The sequence below is a fragment of the Fusarium solani genome (assembly GCF_023522795.1).
Source record: "Fusarium solani strain SB1 chromosome Unknown bctg00000013, whole genome shotgun sequence".
Lineage (NCBI taxonomy): Eukaryota > Fungi > Ascomycota > Sordariomycetes > Hypocreales > Nectriaceae > Fusarium > Fusarium solani.
The window spans coordinates 736097-760305 of NW_027072145.1; the positions used below are offsets into that span (position 1 = coordinate 736097).

Sequence of the window (24209 nt, forward strand, 5' to 3'; positions counted from 1 at the left end):
TCCCCCCCCCCCCCCCCCCGAAAAAAAAAAAAAAAAAATACCATGGCAAGAAAAACTTGGTCTTCAGTTCGGACAAAGGAAGTCAGGGCGCAGCATGCAACTGGGCTTTAAGATCAGCAGGTTCCATTTGACATTTAAGGCGCTCAATTGACCGGCCTCGACCAAGCCTCGCCGTTAGAGTTGGAAACAGCTGCAGAAAAGTCTCAGTCGGAGCATCTAGACCCTCCACAATTCATCAAGGCAACGGATTGTCGTGACCTGGATAACTAACTTGCAGCCAGGGTGCGGAGATGTTTTGTTTGGCAGCTGTCGCAACACCAGACGCCAGGCAATGGGTACCAGGTGAAAGGCTGGACAACTGCTGAGAGGGTGAGCTAAGGCATGGCAGATCGAGGCCGTTCTTGGCTGTTACGGTGGCTTGAAATAAAAGCTAAGGGTCCTGCAACCAATAGAGCCGGCAACGATAGCATTAATGCAGCAACATAGAACAGTGAAACCTGAGGGCCAGCGCATACGTAGTTGCTTGTGAGAGATGACAAGGCCAAGACTAAGGGAGCCTACGCTTAAGCAAGCAACCTGTGAGATACTCTTGGTCTGATTGAGCTGCCGGTTGCCCCGAACACAGTGTCGGTAGCCGGGGAGCCGGCTCTCAGTCTCCAGCGCCTCTGGGGTATGGAGATTAGTCTCGTTCAAAATTTGAGACACATATTGCTTTCCAATCGATGCGCAAGGACTGGGCGGAGATGACATTCGCCATGACAGCCACCATTGTCTTCCAACGGAGGTTTCTCAAGAGCCGAGTCGCGATTGCACAACTTCAAGAAGCTTGGCCATGAGTCTCAAAGGGGGAGCCACCTTCATCACCTTGTCGTCTGTCTTTCGCGTAGCCTCATGGCACGGTTTCCTGAGTCGAGAAGCTAACAGGAACGTCACCTTTACTGGATTCGGTCCTTAGGCTAACAAGATGAAGAGCCATATGTGGGTGATGGAACGGGTAAGGAATGTGACTCCAGCCCCAGCAACATCAACAGGCGGGGATCAACGGCTCAGGGTCCTCGCTATTCCCGGTCTTCCTCCTAATTACACCTAAATTTCAGTGCACGGAAGAGGGTACAGCAGTGTTTGAACCCCAGCCTACGGTTTCTTTTAGGACTTTCATCGATAGTTCGACCCAATTGACCTCTTTGGCCATCAGCCTTATTTCATACCGCTTCTGTTGAGCCCGTCGAGCGTTAGTTCCGGCATTGAGGCTGCCAACTGAAGCGCCACTTCTTAGCTTAGCGCGACAGAGAAATACGGCACATCTTTCTTTGGCAAGACCTTTTCCTCGGGACATAATGCCGTAACGAGCCTTCGAGTATATATCGCTCGTCTTCCGCCGGTCCAAATTCTGCATCACCCATCTCGTGTCAGCTGCTATCCTCATACATGCATGTCAAAACATATACAATCACCGCGAGAAACACTTAACCATAAGACGATGCATTTGTTTCTTCTCCTGCCTCTGCTGAGCTGCATTTGGGCCTCACCTCTCCTCCAACTCGCTTTTCGCTTTTTGATGTCGACTCGATACCTGTCGTGAATCAGCCCGACCTCAACATCTTCAACTTTTCACTCCACACTCAAGACTTTAGTGTTGAGAAGGGCGCATACGATCTCAGCTACATTCAGTGCGAAATCATCTTCGACTGCCGCGGCCAGGGAAACTACCAGCCATTCCAGGTCAGAGGCTCCCTCATCGCCTTCCAGGAAATCCCATCTCCCGGGACGCGCAACGGCGTGAATCCAGTCGACGTGGACATTTCAGTTGGTAACCCTGTCATCAACCCTGTCGCTGGTAGCATCCAATACGTTACCAACCGATATCTCAACCCTGTCATCAGAGGGGCCAGGGATACAACACGCGTCGACTATGCGTGGGTATCGTCCACAGCCAGCTCTGTAACAGTCTACATCGACACGTCTACGGCTGCTGCTAACTAGCTTTCGGTCTTCAATGCGAGGACTGGACGTTTCCGTGATGTCTACAACCCGGCCAGCGGAGCTTTCGGTGTCAACTTTTGGAACAACAGGCAGGTTTCTGGCAAAATCAGCCTTTGGGGAGATCACTCATTTCTGGGGCTCAAGCGCCATACGTGGCGAATATCGGTGGAATGGTGACACAGAGGGGGAGGTTTAGACTCTGAGTTGGTACAAGGCTCTTGAATAGACTTGGATTGGTAGTTGACAGTGTTGAAATAGTTGAACTTCGAGAGCATCAATTAAGAAATCAACAAGGGCCAGGGACCTTCGACTTTCTCTAGAATGAACGATGTTGAGGGCTTCAAGTCTTTTCATCTGACGTGCCAACGAGCATTTGATGTTCCTACAGAGACATTTCCATGATAGCGAATATTCCGTTCGAAAGCCCAAGTCAGACCGGGACTCAGCAAAGTCCCGTGGCAGTAGCATTGTTGCAGCATAGCGGAGGTTAACCCTGCTACACTTAATTCTCGCCGAGATACGTGTTGCTCAATCTTTCCTTGGCTTGATCCATTACAAGTTTTCTCATTATTGTCCGCAAGGATAGGAGCTTTTATCACCCTTGCTCTCGAGGCTCACAGTAGCTAATTCAACGGCGCCTCTCTGGTCAATTGAAACTTTAAACCAAGAATATTAGAAGAAACGGACTGACCGGGTCTCACCTCTCAAAATTCAGGCATATCGACAATGAACGGCTTCCAAATCTCTCGTAAGCCGCCACGACCGTTGGCTTTCAGCCGAGATGGATGCGTCGGAGTTCCCGCCTCCACAGGTGAATGGATCACAGGTTTGGCGGAACGGAGGTGTGGAGCCAGGCACGGGAGAAGCCGATGACGTGAGATGAGCTCGAGATCCATTAAACCGGGACAGGGTCTAGAATGACAGGACACTAGAAGGCTTGTTAACGGTGGCGAGAATTCTGGGAATAAGATGGTGATATTATGCGCCTCTTCCACTCCCAACTGGCGAATGAGGGTCTATGCATCGAGTCCCCATGATGTCTAGGCTCGTCGTACAGCGTCCCAAGGGGGAATCATTAGATCGGATAAAACATATCGACATGAATTCATAATCAGCTGCGATGCTACCCATCAGGCTCACGATAGGACTTATCAACATTCAAATGATAGTACCAATCTCTAGAAACAACGAAATCACTGGAATTGCCGTATCTTTCATAGCCTCTGTCAAACGCGCAAGGATCGCCAAGACAAAATCTGTCAGACAACAGAAATCTCCCCTGACCAAACTTGGAGCCCCGATCGGCTTACCCGGCCCCAAACGTTGGATCTTTGGGCAATACGAAGAGGGGGCTTGCAAGCCACAGTCGAATAAGCGGCTCTGCCATAACCGTGGGTGTGGTGTTGTTGCGGGGTACAGTCTGTACCAGTGCTAACAAGGGTGTGAACAGTGAAACCTATTTTTAGGTCGTTCAGTTTTGACGTCTGTTAATAACCTTTGCAAAAATTCGCCGCTATTGCGAAGTGCTGTTAGGACTGGCAGTTACACTACTTGTACATTCAGTCCTGCGTGCAAGATGGCACGCATACGTCGAATTACTATGATTCCCAAGCCGGCAGAGCCAGTTACAGTTGACAAAGCCGCTGTTGGATGCCCTGGTACTGTGTTCGTGGCGTCGTGTTGAGTTCTGCTAGTACAGCCCTGGCTGGCGACCAACCCAATTGGGTAATCGCTAATGTCCAAGCATGTGGCACCGTCCATTGGATGAGACGCGTACGCTTGCACGATTCACTAGTGATGCTCTCGCCAGCCAGAGTGATGAGTGAATTGAGTTTGATGGCCCCCCAGGACTCTGGTTCTTCCGTAACGTTGCCATTGAGGCTCGGGCCGATGTTTGAAAGGTCATGTTATTTCTGGGTGCCAGAGACTGAGGTATGTGAGCTAGCTGCCGATAGCCACTAGACGGCGCATACGAAGCTAGCTATCGTCAGCCAAGATCATGATGCTACTGCGAGCTCACTGTGTACATTGCAACATTTGTAGCAGACTAACCCCTGTTGATCACCCCTCATGTCATGGCCTCCTAGAGTCATTACACCAAAGGCCCTCAGCATCTGCACTGGGTTTTGGGGCTAGCTATCTCTCCGGTCTTTGCCAAAATGACAGAATGTCGTCAAGGCAAGGCCGAGTCCCGATGGAGGGTGTCGCCCCCACACCACCCAACGCCAGCTCGTGTGGTAACATAGGCCAGATGGATAGAAGCCATCTCGGTAACAATAAACTATACAGCTAAGAGTTGACATGAAGTATATAATCACCTCTTCGTCCCCCCAAGCCATCTCTCATCCTCATCATCACAACTCAGCAAACAAAGCCTCCCACTACAGACTCTCACTCCCGCTACAAACACTCGCTTCCAACTTTCAACTCTACTTTCCAACTCTGCAATCATGATGATGAAGCTCACTGCCGTCTTTGTCGCCGCCCTCGCTACCCTAGGAGCCGCCACTCCCACTCCCAAGGGCTGCACTCCTGGAACCTACTCGTGCACTCCCGACGCCACGGGCTGGCAGGTCTGCAACGTCGACCGCACCTGGGTCGTAAGTCCTCCACTTGCAACATTTGCTATAGACTCTGACAGCCTAGGTCGCTGGCGCTTGTCCTCCTGAGACCACTTGCGCCTTCAACAAGGAGAACAACTCCCCCTACTGCGTTCCCATCCGCCTCTACAACCCCTAGATCGTCTCAGAGGCTGGTCGATAGTTATGTTCGGTTCCGCGACGCGGTTTCAATCATCTCTTGACCGATCCAATATTTGTCTCTTACTGTCTGCTACTTGACTTTCTGGATTGATGTTTAGTCTTGGTTTCTGATTTTTCATGCTTTCATGAGTTACGGTCCCTTCATGTTTATACATATCGATGTAAATTAGAGGAATGTTATAGATAGTTAGCCTTAAGGGCATAAGCTACTAGTTCCCTATCCCAGTTATCTGAGTGCAAGTTAAATACCAAAATTTACTCCGCCTCGTAGTTAATCCAAGAGCAAACACCGCGGCAGCAAAATTGAAGTTATTGACCGAAGTGGAAATATCAAATACCACTAGGATTGGCCATATCCCGACAACGTAGGATAGAGCAGTGGGGTCATGGCCTTCATGATGAATATGCCCTATCGTTTGTTCGGAAGACGGCGCATGAGCTCGAGGAAGCCAATTGTGAGAATAGGGACGTTGGTTGTCGCTAGAATGATGAGAGTATGAGCTGGCATGGGCAACCACCCCTGCAAGCACCTGTGGAAGAGGAACTAGGACAGGCCGCATATTCAGTTGCGGCTTCAACCGGGAATTCATAAGAACTTATCTAATTTGAAGTCAATCCGACCTCGGAATAGTATCGATGCCTACAAGTTATATCGAGTACTGAAATTGCCATGGGAAATACCAAGGTGACCAAGAGGGACCGAAGCAATGAAAACCTTAAGAAGAGATGGCGTACTTTTAAGAACAACGGCTTCCAGCTTTATCAGGATTATGAGGCTCAAGTCTATATATGTATACGTCGCAAGGGCGAAAAATATGAGTTCAAGTCTACTGGCAAAGCTTTGCCGCTTTCGGAGGATGAGAAAGTCAGGACCCGCATCAAGACGTGCCAAGGCTATCACTAACGGAGCACGACAGAATGAAAGCTTTCCATTGCCAGTGCAGGTGACAGCTACAGATATCGCGGGTGGTAGAATTCAAGACTCGGTATGAGGAAATAGGCACCGGCGGCGAACTGGTCAAGGTAGGATACGAGGTGGAGTATTTAAAGGGAGCATGATAACGGAGCTTGGCCAAGGAGAAGGCTATGCGGTATGCAATAAATAATGATAAAAACTGAGTAAAAGCATGCTTGATCTTGACTTGTCCATCTTCCCTGTCTCCTCCATGGTGGTTTCTCGGGAAAGCTTCAGTTTAGAGCCCACGATCGTAGAGAAGTACTAAGAGCGGGGTAACCGTGAGCCCCTGCCCACGCCCTGTAGGCCTCCTTGAGCGTCGCAAACCACTCCATATGAAGTGAGCAAGGGGCAGGGGCAGGGGCAGAGGGAGGGTCTGGGGCTGGCAGCGATCCTAGCGCTTATCCCTGTTCCGGGGCATCGGAGGGCGTTACCAGGTGACCTTTCCATGGCGCGATGGATGTGAATGGGTCAATCATGTTGCATATCTCCGGCCGAGTGGACGTTATTGGGCTTTTACGAGATCCTGACAAAGCTTAGGACATGGATTTATACAATAGCAACTTGTGCACTATTGGTTGGAAGCCACCGGGCGAAATAAATTGTGTGTATGTGTGTGTGTGTAGATATCCAATGAGAACTGGGTGGATGGGTTGGAAATCACAAGCTTCTGGGCGGTGCCGCAGGATGGAACGTTCGCGGCTGCTGCCCTGGTCAGTTTTCTGCGGTAGATAAGCTATTGTAGATAAACGAGGTTGCCGGATGGTTGGCTAATCTCCCCCGCTGCCACATATTTCCCCAGCCCTCACTCTATTCGGCGAATCTATTCCGCCGCACTGCTTCCTGTAATTGGCCAGGCTGTTTCCGGCGCACCTTGGATGTCAGCTGTGCAGGAATAGTTCCATGTTCGAAGCAGAAAGCATGCGAAAAGTGCATACGTGGCATGTGCTTGTTCGATAAGGATTCGAAGCTGGTCACGACGCTCGGCAGGTGGACACATCCGTTACGATGTCTGCATTCCCAACGTAACAACCTGGACCTCAATTTGGACCTCGATCGCCCGAGACCCCCGAGACCGTGGAGGGAAGAGGGGCATATAAAGGAGCTCAGTCATGCCAAGGAAGGTGATCATCTCTACTTAATCAAACTGAGTTCAGTACTTGAGTCCGTGGCACTTGGTCACATACATCTCAAGCGTTGGAAACTTCTGACATCCAAGCCCTCCTCTACATGTTCAAAAAGCTATCTCGTCACGGAGAACTTCTTGTGTCAGCAGCACTCCCACAATACTACCACAGAGCGGCTTCTTACGCTATCTACAATGAGTCCGAATGCCTTTAGAGTTATTGTCGTCGGTGGTGGCCCGGTCGGGCTGACAGCCGCACACTCCCTCTCACGCGCAAACCTTGACTTCGTCGTGCTCGAGCGCCGCGCCAAGATAGTTGAAGATGCCGGCTCAAATCTCGTCCTGCTTCCTATAGGATTGCGTGTATTGGGCCAGCTAGGCTTGCTCCCCACCATCGAGAGCGTCAGCTCACCGATGAGCCGTTTCAGGCGCATCGATCATGGCGGACGCGATCTTGGCGACACCCTGTGGTTCACATATTTCAAGGAGAAGTCAGTACGCACGCTTGCAGCAGCTTCCAGCCTCTTGATATCTATGGCTAACGGTACCCATGTAGCCACGGTGCCTATCCACGAGTGATAAGCCGGCATGACCTAATGCAAACCCTGCATGACGGCCTTCCGCCGGAGGCACAGGCCAAGCTGCTTCCCGGCAAGAAGGTCACAGATGTCTCTTCCGGCCCTGATGGCGTCAGCGTGACTTGCGCGGACGGCACCTCCTATACCGGATCCGTCCTTGTCGGCGCCGACGGCGCCCACAGCCGGGTGAGGGACTTGATGCGGACGGCGGCCTTGCAAACACCGGCCACCACCGAGGACGAAGTCAATGAAGCGGAGCCGTTTATCACTACCTACCGCGCCATGTGGGTCCGCTTTCCAACGGTCCCTCCGATCAAGGCCGGAGACGCTAGCGAAACACACGGCTACAATTGCACTCTCCAGCTCTTTGCTGGCGAGGAGACTTCGGTCATCGGCGTGTACGAGCGCATGGAGAAGCCGACGCGAGACGGAGCGCGGTACAACCAAGCGGACGAGGAGAAGTTCATAGAAAGGTAGGGTCACCTGCCTATAATCGAGGGCGGGTTGACGATCAAGGACGCTTATGTCAACCGGACCCAAGCCGGCATAGTGAATCTTGAGGAGGGCGTCGTCAAGCATTGGAGCTGGGACCGAATCGTTCTTGTCGGCGACGCGGCGCACAAGTTCACACCAAGCACCGGCGCGGGTTGCAACAACGGCATCGTCGACGTTGTGGCGCTCGCTAATGAGCTGTATCATGCGTTCAAGGCTATCCGGGCCTCGGACCCGGATGCTTTTCCGACCAAGGAGCAGGTCTTGGCTGCGTTTGACGGCTACCAACACGCGCGCTTCGAGACAGTTAAGGCAGGCCTCGCCAGTGCAAGCCAAGCCACCGGGGCGGCGACGTGGTCGGATGCAACTCACAAGTTCGTGGACCGCCATATCCTCTCAAAGCAGTCGCTTCAGAAATTCTTTTCAAATCGGAACGCACCGGCACTGGCTCGCACACCTGTCTTTGAGTATGTAGAGGGTGAGGAGCACATGGTTGGGAAGTTTCCCTGGGCTCATCCCATCAAGCCGGCGTCCTCTTAGTTGGCTGCTACTGAGTTCCCGTGCTGTATGACACGAATCTCTGTGATTTCTCTTATAAATAGTCATTTATGATAAGACGTATAAGTTCTGAGGGCTCTTAAGACTCTATTAGTGTATGTCTTATATCGATCCACTGTTTCGAGCTCCTCAGTGGTGCACTGTCTTTCTGAATAACGTATATGATAAGTGTTACGAGTAGGAAGATCAACCAGGATACGAACGGAAAACGTCGGAGCTCGGAATGGAACAAACAGACCCCGGTGGAAGTGGTGTGTGGTCGAACGGGTCGAACGGGAACGAGTTCGACCACGTTCGACCAAAAGTGAAACCTTAACCTTAAAGGGTCGAACAGGTCGAACAAGAGCGCGTTCGACCACGATCGACCAGGCAAATCAGAATAAGTATATATAGCCTCGCTCATTTCCACTTTCCTACGTCTAGATAGCTCTCCAGCTTTCAATACAACTTGATTACTCAAGAATACTTCTTGATATTATCAGACGTGATTCGCCACCCTACGCTCAGCACGTTACGCCCCGTTGCAACTGCCAACATAAACCAAATCAGGTTACGGTTTACTACGTTGGGAACCTTGACCGTCACAAATACAGCGCTTTTTTAGTGGTAAGCCGGTCAAGCTTATATCAATCCCTACTATTGCTGCTTCCTATAACGACGAAATGAATCATATTGACCGAGGCGACCAAAGGAGGTCATATCTAGGCTATAACTATCCTATCCGCCGGGGCGCTTAGCAGGCTATTACTTAGACCTTCTTATTAGATATAGTCCTAGTGAATAGCTTCCTCTTATAGCTACACGGGGAGCCGGCTTAGGAGCGTTATGTAAGCCAGAAGAAGTGGAGGGAATGCCTCTATAACGCGGTCTTTAAGACCTTCCATCCGCAAAGCCAGTTAAGGCAGACTTTTCAAGCCGGAGACAAATTTACGCCCGTGGCACAACATAAGCACGTCCGAAGAGGGAAAAAATCAGATTATCTTGCTTGCAAAGGGCTTCAATTAGGGCAGCCAAGGTCAAGAAGTGCAAGGAAGCCTTTAGCGCCGGTGAGCTACAACAAAAGAAGGCGCCAGTCAATTTAGGGATGTGAGCAGTGTGATGTAGCGATTTGTAACTCGAGAGATTGCTGGTACTTCTATCATAGGCTAAATGGGGGGGGGCCAACTCAAGGGATAGTTCTGAAAAATAGTAGAAGTGTTTTTCCGTATTCTTTAGACAGTAAACCATACATTAAAACTACATTTGAGTCTAAGAATGGGTTGTGGTCTTGAAAACCTAAGTGCTGATTCCCCCTGGAGTGTGTCGTTCATTCACATCCCTGCAAGGTACTCTCGAAGCGGTGTGCGTTCTTGGTTGCCTGGCGAGGTTGGTATCACCACATGGTGTCGTCCTGGGCTTTCCGACCGCCTAGTAATCAAGCCTTGTTCAAGTGCTTCCCGATCGAGCTCTGCGCAAGGTATATTAACGAAGATTCTGTCGTAGTGAATTATCTTCGTCGTTTCTGTGGTGACGGGTATAGATGTGTGCTTATTAACCCAGGACCCTACCCCGAAATGTTCGTACGCCATTCGCTGAAGCTGCAGCTTTCCGTCAAGCATCCACTGGCGCCTCCGGAATTGGTGCTTTGTGACCCAATTACTATAAATATAATTGGTGACCGGCTCAAGAATGATGCTTGTAATGATGATGATGCCTCCTCCAATAAGGACGATAACGAGAGCAAGGACGGCAAAGGACTTGTGCTTCCCCGGGTTCGGGACTTTCATTGATCGGCAAAGATTCTGGTACTCTGACATCGGCAAAGTCTTCAGGGCAAGATTGTCCGTCAAGGGTGAATTCGGACCGGTTGGATACTCAACAAGAGCATACTGGAGTTTTGTCAAACTGATCGCAAACCAGTTCTTAACTTCAGTAGCCCACTGATTGCTAGGGAGAAAGCCTTGTATAGACTCAGTAACTTTCTCGCTTGCAAGCAGCGCGCCTGCCCCTCGACCTGCCAGAGAGGAAACAATACCATCAGCACCATTTAGGGCCATTATCAGCCTGCCTGTGGCATTTTGGGTGGGATTCAGCCCAATGTTGGAAATGTGATCTTGTAATTGGAAGCCTGCGGTTAACGGGGTGCATGTATGGTTTTGTCTCTTTGGATTGCATAATTGATATTGATCTGTGCAAGCCATGATGTTTACCAAGTCTATCACCAGTTAACTCGAGGACACCAACTTTCGAGAAGACTTACTGTCGGGTTGGCAGAACTCTGAATGATTGGTTGGATGAAATCCAAAAAATGGGTCGTCAATAGGGCTTGCGGAGAACATAAAATTCGGAAATAGCCAGACAAGGGAGAGATCTGCCTGTGGCAGGTAGAATTCTTCCGATGGAAGCCAGCTTGAGGTCTTGATATCTCCCCCATAATGACTTATCGATCTGTCAATGGAGACGTAAGCGATGTAAGTAATTAAAGTGACTGAAATTACCTAATGCTATATCCAACGTCTGAGTTGGCCAGGTACGAGTCATAATCAAAGGTAAACGGTGTTTCATAAGCTTTGTTTTGGCCAAAATAGTACTGATACACCGGGTAGGCGGTTTTATTGGTATAAGTCTCCTTTGTTAAATTTCGGACCACCTCAGGGTCGACGACGGCGCATTTGGTTACCCTGCGATAAGAAATTCTGTTTTCCAATGGCGCATTAATACCAAGGTGACGGTGAGAGTCGATGTATCCACTGTCAAGTTCAAGCGTAGCTGAGCAGAAGCCACTCCCGAGGGGACAGGATGCGTTCGTATTTTCCGCCCATGCAATTTGTGGTTGAACAAACAAGTTACATTGTGCCGGGTTTCCATTGCTCCCATAGCAAGCTCGCGCGTGTGTGTCCGCAATAATGGTCTGGTTAAGTGCTTTGCTTGAAAATCCGGTTTCAGACGTCTTGTCAAACACTATCCCACAAGTTCCTGGCCTGACCAAAATGTCGCTGGAGGCGGATTTAGTAATGACGGATGAAAAGAGTCCAACCACAGACCAAACACAGAAGTTGGTAATAGCAAGGAAAGCCCATGCCCATGACCGAAATATAATCATCGAGAATTTTCTTGGCTCTGGTTGTCCACGTCGCCATGAGAATGGAAGCGCCAGCAGTTCTCGAGCAGCACCGATGGATGTGCCGGCATTACGAAATATTGCCTGATGCTGACAGTGCAGGATATCAGTAGCCTTGTCTGTTGCGTTCATCTGGTGAATAACAAAGCTCAGAATGTTCCAGAATTGGCTTCCAACAAAAACGAGAAACATGGACAGGGCAGCCACCAAAATTGAGCCATTTCGGCTGGTCAGAGTTATGGTTGCACCAGCAATTCGCCCTTGGGAATAGTCGACCCACACGCCAGTATACACGTTAAAGTACATGGTGGGAGATATCGGAAGGTTCGATTGAGAAGTTGTTGGAATAATGGCATCGACGTCAATGAGAATAAATATACGCTGACCTGAACTACAGCAACCAGGCCGCACTGGATGGCTCAGTTACGAAGGTTCCAGCTAAGGGCATCAACTCTTGCTTCCAGTTCGGCGTTAACCTTATTTCATGCTGATCCTTTTATCTGTGTACCATGTACAAGCATGAGGCTGTGTAAACCTTGTTAACGGATTAGGTACCCTTCATAAAGTCGTCCACGCCACTGTGAGGTCTTGGCTATTTATAGGACCCTCCTCAAGGAAAAGAACTAGCGTGTCTTTCAGGATCCTCGACCATGCATGCAGCCAATTATGGGCTGTGCATGCAGAATTTCGAAGACCTTCCCATTTGTCAGTCGGGGGGGAGAAGAGAGGCGGGGCCACAGCCAGTTGACAAGTATCATTACATGTCTTACGGGCTGTGGTACAACGCCATGCACTCAAGTTTGTTGAGCCCTTCAGAAGGGTTTGTGACGTGGCCAATCAGCCAATTTAATAATGATACTGATTTTCGTACTACGTAGGCGTCGTAGGCGTAGGTGAGTATGCGAACTCCACCGAGTTCCAGCGGGTGGAGAGACTTTGGCCAGGGTGCGGACTGCCCATTGGCGGTCCAAGTGCTATCGCGATCCCCTGTCAACCCGTGAATAAAGCAGATGTCGACTCTGGCATCTGGACTGTCATGCAAAACTTCAACTCCATCCAGGAATCTGAGGACCGGAGGGCGCTCAGACGGGCTAAGTCTGCGTTCGGGTGTGATGAGTTAGATGGCGCAGGTTCGCGGCCCATGCCTTGCTGCTGGTCAAGCCAAGTTGGTGGTCACTTCCAGGATAGGTGTTTCTGTAACCTCTTCATCGTCGGCACTAGGTTATCGAACCAAAGGGAAGGCGAGCAAGGGCGGAAGCGTCGGTATTTGCATGTATCTCTGATACTGCCAAGTCTCCTCGCCTCTAGGTGGTAGATGAGAGAGGAAAATGCGAAGGTGTGAGGAAAAACGGTGGGGTAGGGAATCTATTCAATGCCGCAAGCCATCCTTTTGACTTTAGGGCTCGCAGCGACTCCTACCCAACCACAACTGCGCAGCTGATCATTTCCATGTCTTAGACTGGGGCCCAAGACGGTCGCGGAATGTTCCAGACTGCAAACTGGTCAGCAAGTGACGCGCAGGATTTTAGCTTGATGATAATGACATGGACGTATCATCTTACGTTCCCTGCAATTAAGATTTTGTCAATTAGTGTGTGTGTGTGTGTGTGTCTGTGTCTGTCTGTCTGTGGCCAGACCGTCTCCTTGAGTGCGTTATGTCGGAAAGCACCAAGATGACTACAATTGTGTTGTTGTTCTTGTTGAGTTCAATCTGACTGTCTGAGGTCATCGCCACTTATGATATACGCAGCTCCCCCTCCTTCTTGCCTAATTGGGCCAATTTCCTTCTTCGGGTTCCACGTGAGCTTGTTGCGTACAGGGTCCAATTCAACATGAACAGAGGGATTGAGGTCGGATGATGGCAATTCGCCTTTCCTAATTGGGTAAGGTGAGCGGGGAAATTAGCGTAGTTCCACCTTGCCAAGAGTCCGAATTTCTCGAGTTTCTACGGTATTATCCTTAGTTCAGAGGCTCCAACCGCTAAAAGGGAAGTAGTAGCTAACATCATCTAAGCCCCACCACCCAGAAACCGCCCACACCCAGAAACCGCCCACCTTTTCCCCACCAACACGTCAATCTTCAATTATCTTCAGACCGCGATTTCTCGTGCAATATTAAAGCTATCGCGATAATTCTTATATTTTTAGAATCACCATGCCGAATTACACTGAAATCGACATCCAAAACGCGCTCCAGGAAGTCCGCGAAGGCGTACCCGTGCGGACTGCTGCCGGGCGACATGGCATACCAGTATCAACCCTCCGTGGCCGCATTTCCGGCGCTCAAAGCCACACCGAAAGTCATGAACACTTCCAGAAGCTCTCAGCTGAGCAGGAAAAGCATCTCGCTACTTGGATCATAGCCCAAGACGACCTAGGCTTTGCACCGAGTCATGCCCAGGTCATCGACTTTGCTGGGCGTATTGCCCGACTCAACGGCAATGAGGAACCCATTGGGGTTCACTGGATGGACGGTTTTTTGCGCCGTAACGAAGGTATAAAGACATTACGAGGTCAGAGACTTGATTCGGCTCGGTTTAACGGAGCAACTATTGAGAATATTAAGGGTTTCTTTCCTCATCTCGCCGTTCCAGTTGTCAAGGAAATCAAGCAGGAAAATCGTCATAACATGGATGAAATGGGCATCATGGAGGGACTTGGATATAACAGCCTTGTACTAGGAAGGGCAGAGAAGACCCGTACGATCGTTCAAAACCCCGGCTCAACAGACTGGACTACAATCATCGAGTGTATCTCAGCCATAGGAAAAGCCCTGACGCCGCTGGTCATATATAAAGGTCAGACAGTTCAACAGTCTTGGTTTCCTGAAGACCCTCATTTCCTTGACTTCCTGAAGGATTGGGACTTTACATGCAGTCAAAAGGGCTGGACCAATAACCAGATTGCGACGCTATGGCTCAAGAAGATATTTATCCCAAAGACAAAGCCGGCAAAGGAGGGAGATAAGAGACTGCTTATTATCGACGGCCACGGCAGTCATATTACCGACGAGTTTATGTTCGAATGCTTCTGGAACGATATACATATCCTTTACCTTATACCGCATTCTTCCCATGTTCTTCAGCCTCTTGACCTTGCAGTCTTTGGCCCCATCAAGCAGCGTTATCGTCGTCTTATATCCTCGCTTTCCTCGATCCAAGCACATACCCCCATCGGCAAATGCACCTTCCTACGATGCTATTACGAGGCAAGGAAAGCAGGGATGACGGCCAAGAATATCCTTGCAGGTTGGAAAGCCTCTGGACTTTGGCCGGTATCGATAGCAAAGCCCCTGATGAACCCCATGACAACCGCATTGCCAGAGACCCCAAAAACACCGCAAAAGAGGGCCCGTTCGCCATCCCCTTGTCTTTTTTAAGACCCCTACATCATCACGAGAGCTTCGAGCTTCACTTGAGAGCATCCCATCGGCGTCAAAGCTCGATGGTGCGATGCGACTTTTCATAGGGAAAATTGCTAAGGATATGGACCGCAAAAACGTCACATTGGCGAGTCAGGAAAGGGAATTAATACTCTTCAGGCAAGAAAGAGAGGAAATGAGACCTAAGAGAAGAAAGAAGGTTCCCTTTGATCCCAATCAACGCTTCGCAAAGGTTCCTGATATTGATAAAGCCCGTCAGGAGATGTTGAAGCTTCTGAAGCCGAGAGAGACATCAGAGAAAGTCAGGAAGTGGAAAAAAGCAGATCTATTTCATGAGTGGCAATTGGAGATTACGGAGATGCCAGATTTAGTATTCTCATAATGTTGTGTTGTTGTTAAAATTGATGTTATTTATGATGCTTCAAATGAGCGATGTTCGTGAAGGTGGGCGGTTTCTGGGTGTGGGCGGTTTCTGGGTGGTGGGGCTTACGCTCTCTACAAGCAGCATTTGGCTGCCTGATTTTGTCCTATCCGACGATGGTTTCTTCTTCGGTTTACTCTGATCATATGTGGTTTTTAATCTCCGAGCCTTTGCCAATCGATGTTGTCCTCTCTTGTCAATGTCATCTCCGTGGTGAGCCTTGGTTCTCCTACAACTGAAGCATGAAGTTCACTCGTAAGACACGCAGCAGAAACAATGCGGCAACGGCGCCACAACCAGTGGCGCCCAGCATATTAAGCAAAGTTTAATTAGACGGACAAATTTCCCCGAACTGAGCGCCATGCTGAAGATCCAGCAGCTCCTGGATTGAAAACCCCATGACAATAACCTTTCCCGATCTACAGCCGATGACGATGGTGGATTCCAACACTGTCGAGCAGGTTGGTCGGAAATCCACCGGCAACCAGAGCAAGTTATTTCCATGCCAGGAAATCCAGCACCCGTCTCCAGTAATACCGAAGCCGGAGCGGCAGTCGCGACTGTGGCTAGGCATAACTAACGCAGTAGATGCCACAGATGCCTCTGTGACTAGTGGCTTAGGCACGGTAATGGCGCCAAGATTGGTAAGGAGGCGTGTATTACCTGGCTCAAACGATAGGTGCGATACAAACCCAATGTGAACTGTCTGGACGCAGTCCCCGGCGTCGGTGCGCCAGATCCGCACCGTTCGATCGTCCGAGGCCGATGACACGAGCACCGAGTCGTGCGAAAATGCCACCAACCTGACCCAGCCTTCATGGCCCTTTAGCTCCTGGACGCAGTCACCCGTATCGGCGTGCCAGATCCGTACCGTCTTATCCCGCGAGGCAGACGCCACGAGCGCCGAGTCGTACGAGAAGGCTATCGATCTGACCGAGCGGCTGTGGCCCTTGAGTTCCTGGATGCATTCACCTGTGTCGGCGCGCCATATCCGTACTGTCCGATCGTCCGAGGCCGATGCCACGAGGGTCGAGTCGTGCGAGAAGGCTACCGACTTAACCCAGTCGCTATGACCCTCTCGAGTTCCCTGGATGCAGTCACCCACCCGTATCGGCGTGCCAGATCCGCACCGTCTTATCCTGCGAGGCAGACGCCACGAGCGCCGAGTCGTGCGAGAAGGCTATCGACGTGATCGAGCGGCTATGGCCCTCGAGTTCCCGGACGCAGTCGCCCGAGTCGATGCGCCAGATCCGCACCGTCCGATTATCTGAGGCCGATGCCACGAGTGCCGAGTCGTGTGAGGAGGCCACTGACCTGACCGAGCGGCTATGGCCGTTGAGTTCCTGGACGCAGCCACTTATGTCGATACGCCAGATCCGCACTGTCCAATCGTCCGAGGTCGATGCTACGAGGGCCGAGTCGTGTGAGAAAGCTATCGATCTGACCGAGCGGCTATGGCCCTTGAGTTCCTGGATGCATTCACCCGTATCTGCGCGCCAGATCCGTACTATCCGATCGTCCGATGCTGACGCCACGAGCTTCGAGTCGTGTGAGAAGGCTATCGACCTGACCGGGCGGCTATGGCCCTCGAGTTCCTGGACGCAGTCACCCATGTCGGTGCGCCAGATCCGCACCGTCCGATCGTCCGAGGCCGATGCCACGAGGGTCGAGTCGTGCGAAAATGCCACCGACCTGACGGGGCCGCTATGGCCCTCGAGCGTCTGTAAACATGAGCTCCAGTCTGTTTCGGCCTCCGGAGCAAGGGATATCCAGCTAGGAATCTCGCTCTCGAAGGTGTATCGGATAATACTCTTCTCTGGTGCAAAGGCAAGTGCCGAGGAATATATCTGGAGGGGTGTTTTGTCAATTATTGAAACGTTGGCGAGAACGAAGCGTATAGCGTCGCTAAGGAAGCTAGATACCTCCACACTCCCTTCGGGCTGAGTCGCGTTAGCAGTGAAAGTCAGGGTGGATAATGCAATGCTTACGTTGAGGAGTGACGGTAAAGTTTTGATGATACCAAGACTTTCCGACGCCCTTCCCATGAGACTTAACGCTTCCATCCAATGTAGAAAATGGCGAGTTAAAAAGTGGTGGACAAGTTCACCATCGCTAACACGATCACTTGCTTGTTGTATGTGGTATACCCAGTGTAGACAAGCATACTGAACTTCTAGTGGTAGGCATGCATCTACCTTCTGGGGAGTGATAGCTGACCGGCTCGTTCCTGGGGCGTTCACATCACAAATATCTGTCCGAAGACGCTCGTTCATGACACGCAAGCAGTTTGCGGCTATCTTCCCATGGGAATATTTCTCGTCTACCCAGAACGGGTTCTTCCCCCGTTTCTCGACATCCACCAGGAAGTCGCGGAAGGAAAGATGTAGTAGCCTGACGGGGGAACTGGACGACGGCGGAATACTCAGGACTGAATGAAGCAAGTCTAGCCTACCATCGATAGTATCTTTAGATACACTGAGCATCTGCGCCAGGGCACAAGTGGGCAGGGGACTGGCAAGGATGATAATCGAGCCAACAATGACTCGAAATTCTTGTAGAGCCTTCTCTCGCTGCCTGATAGGCAAACCGATGACCAGCTGGTTCAAGACGGGCAGATATGTTGCATCAAGTTGCGATTCCTGGCTTCTCGTTCGGTATTTCAGAACCTCTTGGAGTTGCTTATCAGGGTTACCGCATCTGCGATCAGCGAGGAAGCGGCATACAGTGGCGGCGAAGATGAAGAGTGGAACCGCCATCTGTACTAGAATCTGAATATTCGATTGGCCGGGCCAGCTTGCGGGTAGTTGTCTGTCTTCGGGAACGGAAGTATTGTAATTGGTTCTGATTACTGCAAGCTCGTGCCGGAGAAATGCAGATATGTCATGCTCAACTAGGTGCTCGGGCATCTCATGGAGAACCAAGTCCTGGTACTTGCCCGTGATCGCGCTGAAACCCAGGCGAATCGGCAGATCGGGTCTGCTGGTGACAAGGATTCTTAGTCGCGGAGACTGCAACGCCTTGATGCGAGAAAATAGGTTGATGATGAGTTTGATATCGTCGTCCCGTTCGCACTCGTCAAGAGCATCGACAACGACGACAAGCGTGGCGGTCTTCCGAGCGTCTTGAGGTATCCTTGACAGAGGCTCTAGGATGAGCTTCTTGAACTGCTCTTGCGCAGCCTTCCCGAAGATGGTGGTATCGGCATCGATGGCATTTTTAGCATGCGGCGCGAAGGCGGGCACTCTGGAGACTAGCTGGGCGGCGATGGTGGTGACAAATTTGGACAAGCTGCCTCGGTCAGCCTCACCTCTCTTGAAGAAGAAGCTGGCGCCAAGGCGACCGGTGGTGGCGAAGGATCGGGCCACGGTACGGGAGATGGTGGACTTTCCGGTTCCAGCCATACCATTGAGCCAGAAGATGGCCTCGGCGCGAGGATCATCAGCCCATTCAGATATTTGGCGAAGAAGGTCGACTCTCGTGCCGTAGAGGCAGATTGGGTTGTGTTCTTCGGCGCGGGAGTCGAAGCTGGCTTCTACAACAGCGGGAAGTCTATCGAGTACTGCTTTTTGGTCGATATCGAGGAGCTTTTTATCGATATGGAGTAGGTTCTGGTCGATCTTGAGTAGAACGGCCCTAGATTATAGCCTTGTCGGTTCCCATAAGTTGAAGTGGACATGGATTGGCGACTTACGTATTGTCAACTTGTAGGCCCAAGGAGATAGCGAGTGTGCATCGCCCGAGACCCTGGGCAATCTTTTCGATGTCCTTGTTCTGAAATGGCCATTTCAAGGCCCAAAGTCCCAGTCGGCTCATTGCCTTGCGCGTTGTTCCAGGGCTAAGCACTTGTTCCAGCTCTCTGAGCTGCGATAGGCTGTCCTTGACCGCAACCATCAGCTCCTGAGAAGCCTCGAGCTTCGCGCCATTAGGACCCTTGAGTAGTAGCTGGACACTCTCGGAAGCCTTCTTCAGGTTAGTGGCTTCTCGTTGAAGTCGGTCGATGTCATCTTTTGCGTTTTTGGTGTCTCTGTAGTAGTGGAAGCACAGCGAAGCGACCTTGGCCGACGAGTGGACGACTGCAATGAGGCTCGCGACGACACCGAGAGCTTCCAGAGCCATTGCACGAAGAGATCGGTCTCGCGCTGGTCTGGTGTCAGTAGAGCATCACGGGTAACCGTTACCAAGGCTGCGGTAGTAACTGCAGCTATCAGCACCGGTGAAATGTGTATACCGCCAATCGCACCCTGGCAAGACACTGGGGATGTCGGAGACTTTGGACATGCGGTTGTGGCGGCACGTCCCCAACCCCTAATGGCGGATATAGCTAGATATATATATATAGCTTCTACGTCGGGTCACAGCCACATGGTACGCCTTGAGGTTTGCCTGAGTTGCACTCGATAGACTTGATATCTGCCTGTGTCGGGTTTCTGGTGCACGGCTGCCATTCCCTAGTATGGAAGTCAGAGCGTGAAATTAGGTTGGGGAACATCGCGCTAGAGCCGCTATCAGCCACAGCAGCTCGCCAACCCACAACCTTGTTTACACATGCGTTTCGGTAAGACCCAAGAGAACATGAAACGCATCAGGGACGATGGCGACGCCCCTGTGCCCAATTTTGTGACTCGCTTCGAGGCCTCCGATTTGCGGCCAGGTTCTGGCGGGCGGGCTACGCTCTTCCCGTCTATGATTTAACTAGCACTGTTATGGAAATGCCGATGATGATCCATGCAGGGGTTCAGGGTTCCGGATGAAACGTCCAGACAGGATCAATAGAGGCATGGTCCGGTGCATTGAACGCTTGTCATCGTTGGCAATTGCATGGTCAGCCTAAGACTCTCCACAGGCAGACACATTGGCTGTCCACTAGCAATGCCTACCTACATATAAGTGACCTATGGTTGATATCGTCAATCTACGTATGTACTTAGAAATAAACATTATTCTAGTCCCTATGAAGTGGTAGTGCTCAAAATGCGTCGTGCAAGTGCGATATTTCTGCCCTTGCCGCTGGCTTTGTTATGCACAATCATCGAAGGGCTTGATCGCCAACGACGCAATTACGTGACGATTCCCTGCCGTCCGTGGTTGTCACCAAGGAATCAGATCGGCGTGAGTTACGTGCCACGCGACGTGGATGGCTGGAGCAGGGGAACAGAACGGAATTTGCCGTTCATCGAGGAGCAGGGGAACAGAACGGAATTTGCCGTTCATCGAGGAGCAGGTCCTCTTGGTCGGCTGTGAAGGCTGTTCCTATTCGCGTATAATACCTGGGGGAACAACGACCCGAAATGAGAAACTTTGAACGTGCAGGTGAAACAAAGAGTCGTAGCACTACGCAAGTCAATAAATGACTCGCTCTTCCACCATAGCTGCGTCTGCCTTGCGGCCCGCCGTCGTTCGCCTTGTCACTGGCCGGCCTGACATCCCTTCGATCGAGCGTGCTACAATTCCAGGAAGAAATTGACAGAACCTATTATGCCATAAGCTCCAGTGGTGAGTGCGATCCCCGTAACGGATCGTCATGCCCTCATGTAATGGGTCATTTTAAACAGACTATCTATCCTACGGGGAGGGTAAAAGCAGACGTCTCAATCAAGACAATGCGAGTACGAGGGGGAGGCATATGCAGGAATGGTTAATATTGAGGGGCACAAACCTGTGGTACAACCTATGGCTCCTCGCCTTCCAGTGAAAGCTTGCCCTGTCCCCTACGGCGAAGGCTTGGCCAAGCATGTCTGGGAATGCTGGCGCGGGAACAGGGATCTGGACCAAGAGAGCAAATTTGAATATAAATTCCCAGGCGACAAGGTGCCTCCTCAAGCCGCGCTGCACCAAAGAGGCGTCCAAGGACCCTGGCAACTCCAATTGTAATTTAAATCATGCCCCAGGCTTACGCCGTCGGTGCTGGGATGTGTAAAGCTGGGAACGTGAAATATGGGGATCCAGGATTCAGGTGGAGTGGTGCCTTCCCCCTTCTCGGGTAAAGCCGAGAGAGTTCAGGCTCGGTCCAGTGGTCCTGGGTGGTCCTGGCGCCGCGTATGTGTACCTGGACGTTCCGAAGACCAAACCCAAGCCTAGCGTTTCCGCCCCCCTCCCCGCACAAAAGGCGGCCAGAGAGACACACGACGTGGGCTCCGCGCTGCTGCGGGATCAGCATGGGGGGCGGCGAACCGCGCCGTGCCGTCCGCGTTTGCGGCTTCGTCATGCTCTGGCCCAAAAATCCGCCATTGGGATGTGCATTTGATGACCAAAGGGCACACGCCAGGCAAAAACACATTACAGGATCAGTGGCTCCCTAGCCTCCCCCTGATAGGAGCATATAAGCGAGCCAGTTAGGTTATTCGCTGCATGGGCCAGCAGCGGTTGGTTGATGGTAGGAGGGGGTGGTGAGGCAGTTTGTCGGGTGGACAAGACTCGCATCAGCATGCATCCCCGTCAGACGGTCGTCCTTGAGAAACATGCAGGGCAGATTGGGTCCACCTTCGAAACACCTAGCCGTCTTACTGGATCCAGGAGCCTCGTGGTTGAGCAGTCGTCTATTTCGACTCCGTGCCACTGGTGCTGCTGTGTTTGCGACGAGTCCCAAGACGACAGGTATTTCGATTCCCGCACGCGACTGAGCTGTCACTCGCTCGATGCAGCGTCCCTCCACGCATGGAGTGAATCACGGCGAAGGGGAGGGTAAGGCGAGTGGTGACCTCTCCTGACTCTTGTTGAGCCCTTAATAAAATGTAACCCAGTACCATCGGGTTGGGATGTCTAATGGTACCCTGCAGAGGTCATTCAGTGAATGTGTACCAGTTCCATCGCCCTACTCTTGCATAGCCCCGGATTCAGCCAGGCGGCGCGGCTGATCGCTTCATCCAGATTTTGCCCATCGGAGGCGAGGCCTGGAGACAAACCTCGCCATTAGTCCAAATTTGTTAAGCAAAGTTTACAACTAGACCACATAAGAGTTGCTTCACTAGCATGTCTAGCCGGACATTCCGCATTCAATCGATCATTCTCGGCGACTCGTTCTTGGCAACGTCATCATTCGGCCCGGCCACTACCAACTGAATCATGACTTCGCAGGAGCCCCTAGCTGTGCGGAGGGGCATTGCTATTATTGACTGACCCACAATTTAGAAGCCAACTAGTCTTCGGTCCAGTTTCTCCCGTGCGCCCCTTGTTGATCCGTTTAAGGCGGCGCCGCGGCATCTCAACATCCAATCTATCGGGCGTGATCTAGGGGATTTGATCGCCAACGACGCACTTCGCAAATCGGCGTCCGTCACGTACCGCGTGGCATGGATCGTTGGAGCGGGGGGAAAACGGAATTTGCCATTCATTGACAGGGCCCAAAAAAGTGCGGCAGTACCTTTTCATCAAAGGAGGTCTTGTGTCCTTCCACCCCGAAACCGACGGAGGGGCTGGTTACTTCACCTGCACGCTCAAAGTCTCTCCTCATTCTGTTTTCCTGGTCGTTGTTTCCCTAGTACTCTACAAGCATAGGAACAACCTTGCCAGCCGACCAAGACAACCTGCTCATTTGGATGAAGGAGGATAGGAATCGGCCTACCCCGAATTCACTGCGACTCAGCGCCCCCCATATGTGAACTCAATCAATCAAACACAACAATCAAATCAACCAAGCCGGTCGATTTTAGCCCTCAATCAAATCAAACCATCCCATTTTCTAAGTTGAAATGATTGGTATACTACTACCTGCTCCTAAAGTCTTGATATCCCTGCTAAGGGTTGTTAGGCTGTTGTCCTACCCTAAACCACACGGCCCAAGATAAGCGATACATCATCATGTTAGGCACTCACAGTCTAGAAGTTAGTATTTACTAACACAGCCAACCCCGTTTCGCCTCGTTCCCCACCGATTCAAGACGCGCTGTGACCTCACCTCCAACCGCGTCGCGCGCGTCACGCCAACGCATCCCTCAATACTGTTACTGTATGCCCGTCTCAACATAAAACAATATGTCTTTCCAACCCGCGCTCGCATCCCCGGCAAGCCTGTCGCCGGCAACCTCAACGCCAACGCCAACGCCGATTCCTTTAGCCTTCTCGCGGCTAGCCCAATCTCGGACGGTGGCCAAGCAATTGGAAGAGGCAGCCGTTGTGGCATTATCCGCAAACCCGACCCTTGAGGACCTCCCCAAGATTGTCTGGAAGAACCGTCGGTTCGTTCATGAAGACTCGCTAGCTCGAAAGGGTGCGAAGGGCAGGACGAGCTGGATCAGATCACACGGGACATTCTTGATCGAACTAAATCACCATGACTAACCGATCGGCCATGTGTGGTGCTGCAGCCAGTGTGATAGCAAAGGCGGTGCATTATACTAAAGGCAAAAGCCAGGGCCATACAAGAGCTAAGCGTCGGGTTTGTCATTGATAGCGATGTGCCATTTACGATATTCGAACATAGCTTCCTACGAAAGCTCTTCAATCAATTTGACCGTGAGTTAATGCTTTAGATTCCATGGAGTGGCAGCTCGATTACCCGCGAGCTCTAGCGTCTCTTTAAGACGAAGAGGGATGTTATCAAAGCAGAATTGCGGGTTACTTTGACAACAATACACCTCAGTTTCGACCTCTGGACGTCGCCGAATCGATTCGCAGTAATGGCCGTGTTTGCCTACTTCATTGACCAACGAGGGCGCTATTAGTCTCGACTGCTTGCTCTGCGCCGTCAGTTAGGCAGTTATAGCGGCGAGAGTCTCGCTAGTACTCTTGTTGAAGTTGCCCAAGAATGGGATATCAAAGAACGGGTTGGTACTATTGTTTCGGACAACCTGGCTACGAATGATGCGTGTCTGCACTATATATACAAGGAACTAAACCCCTCGCTGCGACCTAACG

General features: G+C 51.2%; 6 protein-coding genes across 6 annotated transcripts; 4 read left to right on the forward strand and 2 right to left on the reverse strand.

Annotated features, from left to right (window-relative positions):
• Positions 1-964: 964 nt before the first annotated feature.
• Positions 965-1983, forward strand: MRS44_017131 (uncharacterized protein; the record flags this gene model as incomplete). Its single annotated transcript, XM_046281594.2, has 2 exons — positions 965-994; positions 1588-1983. The coding sequence occupies 2 exons, from the start codon at positions 965-967 to the stop codon at positions 1981-1983; spliced, it is 426 nt and encodes a 141-aa protein (XP_046127044.2).
• A 2450-nt stretch (positions 1984-4433) lies between these two features.
• On the forward strand, positions 4434-4722 carry MRS44_017132 (uncharacterized protein; the record flags this gene model as incomplete). The annotated part of the gene is made up of 2 exons (XM_046281595.1): positions 4434-4583; positions 4630-4722. 2 exons carry the CDS (start codon positions 4434-4436, stop codon positions 4720-4722), a joined length of 243 nt encoding a protein of 80 aa, XP_046127045.1.
• Positions 4723-7021: 2299 nt separating this feature from the next.
• Positions 7022-8436, forward strand: MRS44_017133 (uncharacterized protein; the record flags this gene model as incomplete). Its single annotated transcript, XM_065617628.1, has 3 exons — positions 7022-7317; positions 7383-7877; positions 7989-8436. 3 exons carry the CDS (start codon positions 7022-7024, stop codon positions 8434-8436), a joined length of 1239 nt encoding a protein of 412 aa, XP_065473700.1.
• A 1479-nt stretch (positions 8437-9915) lies between these two features.
• Positions 9916-11860, reverse strand: MRS44_017134 (uncharacterized protein; the record flags this gene model as incomplete). Its single annotated transcript, XM_065617629.1, has 4 exons — positions 9916-9955; positions 10018-10561; positions 10694-10881; positions 10932-11860. 4 exons carry the CDS (start codon positions 11858-11860, stop codon positions 9916-9918), a joined length of 1701 nt encoding a protein of 566 aa, XP_065473701.1.
• Positions 11861-13708: 1848 nt separating this feature from the next.
• On the forward strand, positions 13709-14932 carry MRS44_017135 (uncharacterized protein; the record flags this gene model as incomplete). The annotated part of the gene is made up of 1 exon (XM_065617630.1): positions 13709-14932. One exon carries the CDS (start codon positions 13709-13711, stop codon positions 14930-14932), a length of 1224 nt encoding a protein of 407 aa, XP_065473702.1.
• Positions 14933-15681: 749 nt separating this feature from the next.
• On the reverse strand, positions 15682-19634 carry MRS44_017136 (uncharacterized protein; the record flags this gene model as incomplete). Its single annotated transcript, XM_065617631.1, has 5 exons — positions 15682-16443; positions 16487-17296; positions 17345-18989; positions 19048-19500; positions 19585-19634. The coding sequence occupies 5 exons, from the start codon at positions 19632-19634 to the stop codon at positions 15682-15684; spliced, it is 3720 nt and encodes a 1239-aa protein (XP_065473703.1).
• Between the last annotated feature and the right edge of the window lie 4575 nt (positions 19635-24209).